General features: G+C 43.0%; 1 protein-coding gene across 1 annotated transcript; it reads right to left on the bottom strand.

The window, feature by feature from the left end:
* Positions 1 to 5,260: 5,260 nt before the first annotated feature.
* LOC136459330 (uncharacterized) lies at positions 5,261 to 6,324 on the bottom strand. The gene is made up of 5 exons (XM_066459196.1): positions 6,288 to 6,324; positions 6,096 to 6,180; positions 5,922 to 6,014; positions 5,569 to 5,838; positions 5,261 to 5,364 (listed from the first exon to the last, which is right to left on the bottom strand). Exons 1-5 carry the CDS (start codon positions 6,317 to 6,319, stop codon positions 5,356 to 5,358), a joined length of 489 nt encoding a protein of 162 aa, XP_066315293.1. The 5' UTR covers positions 6,320 to 6,324; the 3' UTR covers positions 5,261 to 5,355.
* Between the last annotated feature and the right edge of the window lie 3,520 nt (positions 6,325 to 9,844).

Raw genomic sequence — 9,844 nt, 5'->3', positions numbered from 1 at the left:
ATCTGGCCGCGCCACCACTAGAGGCATGCTTTGGGGAACGGATGGCCGGATCCATGCCTCACTGGATCCATGCCGGAGCACCGCGGGGCTGTGGGGAGAGGGCGCGGTGTGGGGCTGCGGGTTGGCGGCGAGGGGCGTGGTGCGGGGCTGCGAGGAGAGGGCGCGGTGCGGGGCTGCGGGATGCGGCGAGGGGCGCTGTGCAGGGCTGCAGGTTGTGGCGGTGCGGGGCTGTGGGGAGATCGGCGCGGTGCAGGGTTGCGGGGGCACGATGCGGGTCAAAACACCACTTATGCTGTTGTAGAGAATGGCGCCACTAGTAGAGATTAAAAATTGGCTAAGAACACCATTCTCGGCGCCAATAACCCCGACGCTATGCTGCCTGCCAGGTCAGCGTCCATGCCACCAACGTGGCCCCGACCTAGGCGCCAAACCCTTTGGTGCCGAGACTTGTAAACTCGGCGCCACCAATGATGGCGCCGATCCAAGGGTCAAGATTTTGAAAGAATACCTCAAGGGGCATATTTGTGAAAAACTTTCAAAAAAAGAGCTAAAAAAAATAAAAAAATTCGGGCAAAAGCACATGCATACGTAGATTCTGCCATGGAACCAACAAGCCTAATAAAAAAAACTTTAAAGTCTTTTCAACACTCATTTTGAAAAACTACACTGAAAATTTCCCCAAAAGTACTTCTACATTTTAGAAAAAGTAATTCAATATTTTTGTGCAATAATGTTGGCAAAAAAAATATTTTTGTTAAAAAAATGTAACATAGTACGTTAAAATAGTCAAGGTAGCATTTTTTAAATGTTTTCTTTTTTAAAAAAAAATATATTATATCATATTGGATCTTATTTTGCTCCCTCAACTATAGCAACACAATTACTCACAAAAAAAACTATAGCAACGCAATTCAAATATACATGTGATTTAATTAAGAGAAAAGACCACTCAAATATTGAGATTCATATTCTTATTCAAGTTTCTCAATCGTTAAACCCACTCCGTGTATCTCCTAGCCACCTTAGGTCTTGTTTGGATGCATTTCTATCCACCTCTATTCATGTGTGTTGGAGTGGGTTGAGGTTGAAAATAGTTTAAGTTCCACCCCAATCCACTACAACACATGTGGACTGAGGTGAATATGACTACATCTAAACAAGCCCTTAGGGCATGTGTAGTGGCAATTCAACGCAAAGAGAAAAGGTACCCATTTAATCACAAAATTTGACATTTGAGTCGAATCATGACTCAGATCGTATATTGGATAGCAAAGGAGTTACTTGTTATTCCTGGCAAATGAGAGCAGTAGTAGGATGATAGATACTGATAGGTGGGGTGAACTCATTTTTTATTTCGTCGAAGGATCTGACTCCAAATCACTGATTGACTCTCGGTTTTTTATTTTTAATCCTTTTTTAAACAATATTTTAATACTAATCCTAAAAAAATTATTTGCAAATCTAAACTTTTTGATCACGCCAGGTGTGACAGTACCACTTTGTCGCACCACATGCGCTGGCACGACAAGGTGCGCCACGATGGCATGCATGGTTGACCGGAGCTGGCGTGGCGGAGCGTGGGGCCCGCCTATCGCCCCAGCGAATCCGACACGATAGGGCTAACGCGCCAGGCGTGCTAGCGCAACAAGCCCATATAAAGGTCACGGCCCAACTCATTTTTTCCTCCCTCTCTTCTCTGTCCCTTCACTATGGGAAAGCTCGAGGTGAGGTGTTGTGACTATTTTCTCTCACTTCTCTTCCTCCCATCCTCTATTTGCCTTTGATCAAGTTTGCATTTGCATTTTAGGTCTAAACCCTCTTGTGCATGAGGTATGACTCCATCACCTCTGTTGTTTATTTTGTGTTTAGTCGATGTTTATATACTGCTCTGGTTTACACTACTGTGTGCAATACTGGCTTTTATTTGGTTGAATGAAAGTTGCTTTGGCTAATCACATCTAATATATTATGGTTCATGTTGTACTTGTTGAACTTTTATGATTTTTGTGATTGGTTTTTGTTGCGAGTGCATTAGGGTTTCAGTGCACTGGTTTAGACATCAGTATGGGTTGGACGGTTGATACTAAACTTTCTTGGAAGAGTGTTATTTGAAGTTTTTTTGTGGTGATTACATGTATAGATGAGTTGGACTATATATGTATAGACATCATTTACATTAAATAAATTTGTTTTAGGGTTTGGCTTCATGGTAGAGAGATGATTGAGATGGAAATTTTTGTTCAACTGTGTCATAGTATTGGTTCATATCTTTGCTTTATTGAACAACTTTGTAATTGGTTCCATGGCGGTTCCAAATGACAACCATTTGGTGCACCATCCAAAGGATCATGGTGGTATGGGTCCTTTCCTATCAGCAGAGCCAACACCGTTGTGTTACTGTGGGTTATCAGCTTTTGTGAAGCAGTCAAGGCATCCCACGTCAGCTGGGCGAGCATTCTACTATTGCCAACTTAACCGTCATCCCCTGACACTTGATGCCTACCTAGAGGGATGCAGCTTCTATCAGTGGATCAATGGCGATGAAATGTTTGATCCAATGATTATGTTGTTTCCTCATGACCCCTGGAAGAGCGTTCCAAATTCGAAATTTGTTCGTTTGGTTCGGCCACCACCAAACCCTTCGGAAATGACAGAGGCGGAGAAGGTTGACGCTGCTTTGCATCGTCGAGCCAATCCTCCTAGATGCCATTGTGGAGTGCCGGCGCTACTAACTACTCCCAGCCAACCTAGAGCATTCACTCCCTTCTATCGCTGTGGATTTCCAGATTATGTAAGTTCTTATGAAAGCAATCAATCTCTAAGCATGTAAGCATTTTGCACATACAATGTTATAGTTGCAACATTTGTTTTTTTTGCAGAGGGTTCCCATCTTGTGACTTTGAGGAGTACAACTATGGACCCAAATCGCACTGGCCTTCTGAGTATGAATTTGTGGAGTTTCAAGCAAGCATTAAGCCATGGCCATGCACAAAGATGCCGGACCGTAAGTGCAAGTGTTGCATCAAGGCTCGCAAAGGAGTTGTTCCATCTAAGTTAGGATATGACTACTAATGTGGCAATGCTTATGGAGGGTCGTCTGAGTTATGGGTGAGTTGACTGAACCAGTGAAGTTTGTACATGAACATAGCCCACCAATTTGTTTGCTCATTGCTTTGTGTTTGCTTAGGAGGGGAGGACATGCAATTGGGAGGACTTCACTGGTCGTGGAGAGTTAGTAGAGAGGCTGAAGATACATTCGCCTCTCGAAAAAAGAAAGAAAGCATTGAGTGCGGGAGGAGAAGCAGATGGAGGTGAGGATCTGGTACGGGGTAGACATGCCATCATGGAAGACCCATAATAGGATTTTAGAGGACTTTCCTCGAGTGACCGGTCAACCGCTCAATTTTTACAATCACGAGGCCGAGTTGATGAGCTTCTTTGCGACAAAAAAGGAGGCCTATGACTTTAAGGAGGCCAAGGATAAGAGGGAGATGGCCTAGTTCCATATGCATTTGCGTCGCTTATGTGAGTAATTGATTTAGAAATTTGTTCGACTTGTGCATCTTCTTACAATTGTTGCCAATGAGACAATGTTTCGTTCTTGTAGTCCTTGATAATGTACCAAACGATGGCCATATCCCCGCACCCATGGAGGAGGACGATGACGATGACAATGACCATGACCATTATGATGACGATGACGACGGTGAGGACGATGATCATGACGATGGCGATGACCATGACTAGTGTCTCAATAGCTGCATGGTGTAGTACATATTTTGCAAATGCCAATAGGTTTGGCATTTCATAGGTCTTGTATATGGTAGATGGAAGATAGGTACGATAGCGCTGCTTCTTTTGTGCCAAGGCAGCAAGATCCGTACATATTTTGCAAATGGCCTAGGGTTGCCATTTAGTAGTACTTGTTCATGGTAGATGGAAGACTAGTGTTAGTAGTAGTGCTTGTATATGCTAGATGGAACACTTATGTAAGTGATGGTGATGATGATGATGATGATGTTGGAACAATGCTTTCAACTCCTTATCATGTGTAATGCTTTGAACTCGTTATGATGAGTCGTTATGGTGTGTAAAGCTATGTGAACAATGTTTGGAAACCATGAAGAAAGTCAATAAGTTATGAAATGGTGGAGTTAGGAAATGGTTTCACAAAAATAGCATCACTTTGAGGAAATGGCCAAGACATTTGGTGTTTGGACAAAAAACATGAACAAAATTCAATTTGAAGGACGCATGTTTCAAAAAAATTCACGAAACATAGCACACTTGGAGGTAATGTGAACAATGTTTATCTTTGCATTCGTGCTTTTCATGTAAACAATTGTTGTAATTAGAACTTTAGTTCAAAACATGAAGAGCATAGTTCATGATTTTGGAAATGTACATGTTTCCTAACCATGAAGAAAGTACAATTTTTATGTTTCAAAACATGAAGAAAATAGAAACTAGTTGCACAGAAAGGCCAAGAAAATGGTTTTTCCTAGGTCTATCGGGCCAACAACAGAGGCGCGACAAGCTTGTCGTGCTAGCCACGGTGGCACGATGAGCAAGCGCCAGCCTAGCCAAACCATTCTAGTGTCTGAGGCTCACTGGCGCGACACTGTCACGCCACCTAGTATGGCGTGACACTGTCACACCAGGCCAAGTGGCGTAACACTACCACACCATCCACACTAGCGTGACACTATCACGCTAGTGAGGCTCAGACACCAAAATGGTTTGGCAGGCCTACGCCTCCTCATCGCGCCACCTCGGCTAGCGCGATAGGCTTGTCGCGCCTCCCTTGTTGGCACGATGGTCATTTGCACAGTGTGCGCTTAGGCTGTCGCACCAATGGAACTGGCGTGACAGACCTATGTGTATTGATTTTTTCCCATCTTCCCACACTTCCATACATATAGTTGCACATATAATTCAGACATGAAACAATATCATACAAATACTTCACAAATGACGTAGTCCACATTTTCCCTCACATGACCAACATAGTTCAACATAGTTAACATAGTCCACATAGTTCATACATGACCAAGTTCACATAGTCCACATAGTGCATACATGACCAAGTTCACATAGTACACATAGGTCATAGATCTACCATGACGAACATAGTGCCCCAAAGAGCCACATAGTCGTACTATGGTCCACAAAAGAGGCACATAGTTGACAAAGCAAGCACGTAGCAGCTTAGGGGTTAGGCATGAAGGGCTCTCGAGGACGACAACGATGGCCTAGATTTGTCACAAGGACATTAGGGCTGCCGACATTAGAGCGGTCACGGGCACGTGGTCGCACGTTTCTTCCTTGACCTCATCATAGGTGTTTGGACGAACTCTACACAAACTATATACAACATACATGACAAACAAGTAACATTTTGAAATAGTAAAGTGGCAGTCATCTTCACAAATAGTAAAGTAGGAGTCATCTTCACAAATATCAATGATGTGAAACAAGTAACATGAGGGCATAGCTGAACTGTTGAATCGACAACCTTATTTGAAAAACCATACAACCTCATGTAGTACTTGGTAATGAAACACGCACCTGGGTTTGTGTACCCTGAGGAGCATCAGCAAGTTGGGAACCCGTCAGCTCATCTTGGTCATACGTTGGATCATTGATGTCATCATCATCTTCATCGTCTTTGTCTTCATCATCCCTACATCTTGCACGGGAGCTCTTCGATCTCTCAATCACTGCCCTTTGGCTTGTACGGGTTTGTTGTCCTTGGGATGCGGGAGGTGGCACTTGTACATCTTCGTCTCTCTTGCAAGTCAACTTGCGAACCATGCGTTGATAGGATGTCATCACTTTCTGCAACCATGTTCATATCAAATGAGAAGTGGTTACATATCATTCTGGGTGAGTACAAAAATACATAGGCATAGGGGTACTACCTTGGCAAATTCTTCTAGGGATGTATTCTTGGTCCCTCCTGCACATCCAAGGTAAACTCTGGCCTCATTGGAAAGGCGAGCTAGCTGAGTTGCCTAGAGTACATGCATAATCATCATTAGCACATACTTTTCAAGTTAAGCTGTGTGAAGTCATAGTTCAATTCAAACGCTTACCATGTAGTTCTCAAGTGGCGCTCTCTGCGGCTGCACGCTTGACCTTGTCATCCCTTGTTCATGTAACACCCTAGGTGTTTGGCTTCTACAAAAGTGCATTTCATTTCATAAACATATGCATCATCCATGTCATCATGCCATTGTCACTAAAACATACATATGCAACATTCGCAAATTCTGATTGTTTCATACTTGATTGCTTGTGAATGGTAGTAGTACAACATGTGAATGCAACATGGGTCTCTCATACCCTGAAACATGGCAACATGGTAGGAATATGGCAAGTTAAAATTGCAACAAAAGTAATGAAACATGTGAAACATGGAATTGCAACATTTGAGTGAATTGCTTGTTTTGTTGCTTCATCACATGTGATCATTAGAAATTGGTATAGCACTTGTTTAAAGTGGTTGATTATGGTCTAATACACCTTAACTACACTTAGGGTAATTGTTTGGACATTGTTCATGTGGACCAACCCTTTAGGAGAGGTTTGACTTGAAATGAACCTTAGAGTGACACTGTTTGACTAATTCAAAAGTCCAACTTTGAGATCTTGCATGGCTATGCACTCTTTACCAAAGTTGTAGCTAATTTATCAAGGAACAAAAGTTGTTTTATGATCAACTCATGAAAATGTGTGGAACAGCCTCAAACATGGCCCACAAGTCATTATTGATGGTGGATTCAACACAAAAAAATATTTCTAAGTCCTTAAGTGATTTACAGTTTCATGTACCAATGTTTGGAGGCTTGTATCTCCCTAACTAGGCCGAACCAACTCGAGCTCCAATTGAAGAAGTTGTAGTACTCACTTAGGTCTTCAATTTTGTTAACTATACCATGAACTAGATCGCCACCGTTTGGGAGTTACGGATCATCGAATTCGTGCTGTCAGTCATTGTCATTGAACACTGGATCGGAAATTTTAGAAAACGGTCAGAGCTCGCCGTGGTCGACCGGCGCAGGAGCTGATCACCACGTGGCGTGCATGCTCTGCCGACACCTCCACGTCGTGCGTCCGAGCTCTAGATGAAAGCCACTGCCTTCCCGACGCACTCGCTTGCTCCATTTGCACTCTTTCGTCTCCACCGCGCGCAGCGCCGAGCCGCTGCAGCTCCTCCAGTTCTGATCGAGCGTCGCTGTTGCTTTGTGCGCTCACCACTACAAAAACACGCCGGCCATCTTGCCCCTAGCTTCGCCGTGATCCCCTCTACCTCCTCCACCATTTAGTCGGTCCATTTGAGCCTTGGTAAGGGCGTAATCGCCATTTCTTCCACCGCCGCCATGGTGGGACCTCGCCGGAGTTGGCGCTCCATGCGGCCAACTGTCACCGCGACCTTTCCATCCCTTCTCTCCCTTGCGCTAGCTACTGTGTGTGACGCTGAAGCTCGTCGAGTAGACCACTAGGGCCATGACGTCGTAGCCTCGCCGGAGCCGGCCAAGCCATGGCCGTGCGCCGCCATGGCCATCGCCATTGCCAGTAGCCATAGCAATAGCTTCAATTGATGGCACCATTAGATGCGCATGGGTGAGGCGAACACCATAGCACCGCTGGACTCGCCGGAGATGCCACCGGCGACGAGTTGTGCCACCGTCCGTTCTTCCTCCCCTGCCCCGTCGTTAGTCGCTGAGCCAAGGCGGGAGCCAGCGTGGGCCACGCCGAGTGCTGGGCCACGCTGGCATTCACTTGCGCATGCGTGGTGGGCCGCCATGTCCTTCAGGCTGGCCCAGCAGTAGTTCATTAGGGTTTCAAAATAGTTTTGTTTTATTCTTTTCATAGATTGGTGTATAGATTCAAAAATATGTATCTCCTAGTTGGTAGATTCAAATGATGTGGTTCCAATTTTGCTGAGTTCATGATAATGTCTAGTTTTTATTAAAAATATAATTTATGCTATGTTCTGTTATGAAAAATGGAGTTACTAATTATCTCTTTTAATCATTAAAGAAATAGGGGTAATTATATCTTTTTCTATGTAGCTCCAAATGGCATGAAATTTTTATGGTGTACTGCTCATATCATGAATAGCTTGTAGTTAAATTTTCATATATTTTGGACACTGTATGTAGGAGATAGAAAATTCTCTTGTTTGCATGGATGGATCTTGTGTAAATTTTCATAATTTTTCTATAGATCCAGTAAGGGTAAAATTTGGTGAGTGTTGTTCTTATGATAGAATGATGCTAGGAAAAATAAGAAATCTATTGATTGACACTTTTCAATAGGGTTTCCTAATTATGCTAAAAATAGACATGCCACCTATTATTTTGGATACAACAAGTTCTGCTTGCCCAATGGCTTTGAAATGTTTATGGTAGTCTATGTGAAGCATGAGATAGCTATTGTAATTTTTGTAGATTTTTCTGAATAGTTTTACTATATATTGCTTTAATCACCTAATTAACTAAATAAATTAGAAAAGGATAGTAAATAATTTATTTAGAAGTTGGCACTATACTTTCTAATGTTCCTCTAGTATGTGCAATAAGTTGGTAAACTTGGTTTGGTCCAATTATGCTTTTGCATCATCACTAAATAATTAATTTAGTAAACCTGTCATTTCTGGACAGATTCTAGGTTTACTGGAATTCGATTTGGTTAACATAAGAATCATGCTTTGATGTTTACAAATGATTTGTACAGAATTTCATAAGCTTTCTAGAATGTCCTCTTGCAAGTCATTTGAATTTATAGAACTCTAGTTATGATTGAATTAAGGAACTACCCGTGTGCATATGAAACTTTAACTGTTGTTTTAAGTATGCCTTTACTATTTCTAAGTTTGTGGTAATGTTCCTAGGTGTTAGGCCTTTAACTGAAGATGAGCATCTTTGTCTTAGGTTATGTAAGTTAGGTAAGTTGATCTCGTTCTTCAAGTTAAGTTAGATACACGTTTTAAAGTGATTTGAATAGAGCTATTCTTAATCGGTAAACGAGTGTCCAGTGAGGTTTTCGTTAAAACACTTACTGTGATTCATTCATCATGAGCATCATGTCATTCCTTATGCATCCATGATATTTATCTTATGCATTGGCATGCAATAGGTGTACTGGAAGGAGTGACCCTGCTGGAATTTGAGGAACCGAGCGGGGAGTAGCAGCCGACATCGAAGGTTCAGGAGGTGCAGCCTTCAGGAGAGGTGCCAGACGAGGTCGCCGTTGAGTGCCCGGATCACCGTCCGTGCAACTTTGTGAAAGGCAAGCCCCGGAGCATATTAAGCCTCCTAATTTCTGAAATGCAGTTAAAGTATTATTGTTACATATATATATTGTTGCATTAAGTTTAGGTGTTGGATGCAAACACTTGCTGCATTGGTTATCCAATCCTTGTCCAGATATTGATACCCTAAATCCTATGTAGCTCAGCCTCGTGTAGTGCTTAGCCCTGCTTAAACATGGTAGAAGTTAGGTGATTTCCTATCACCTGCGAGATATAGGAAGATACATATGGCACGGTTGGCTATATTTGCTATCGTGGAAAAAAACCAGTCTTAATTTGAAATGAAGACCGGATGGAGGCTTGCCGGTTTGCAGTGACTCCGTCTGTGTCGATTAAGGACTGAATCTTGGAGCCTTTCCTGTTCATGTTGAACGCATGCCTCTCTCTTAGTTGGCCGGGTCTAGAGACCGACCATGAAGCCGAGTAGCTCACCTCAGGCCAGGAGTCGATAAGTATAAAGTATGCCTCGGAAGGGAGCCATAGGCATGAGTCCAAGGGCAGGTGATTTAAAAGTCCTGATCATCC

The sequence above is a fragment of the Miscanthus floridulus genome, chromosome 6 (assembly GCF_019320115.1).
Source record: "Miscanthus floridulus cultivar M001 chromosome 6, ASM1932011v1, whole genome shotgun sequence".
Lineage (NCBI taxonomy): Eukaryota > Viridiplantae > Streptophyta > Magnoliopsida > Poales > Poaceae > Miscanthus > Miscanthus floridulus.
Note: the sequence above shows the minus strand (reverse complement) of the source record. Positions and strands in the feature narration are given on the sequence as shown.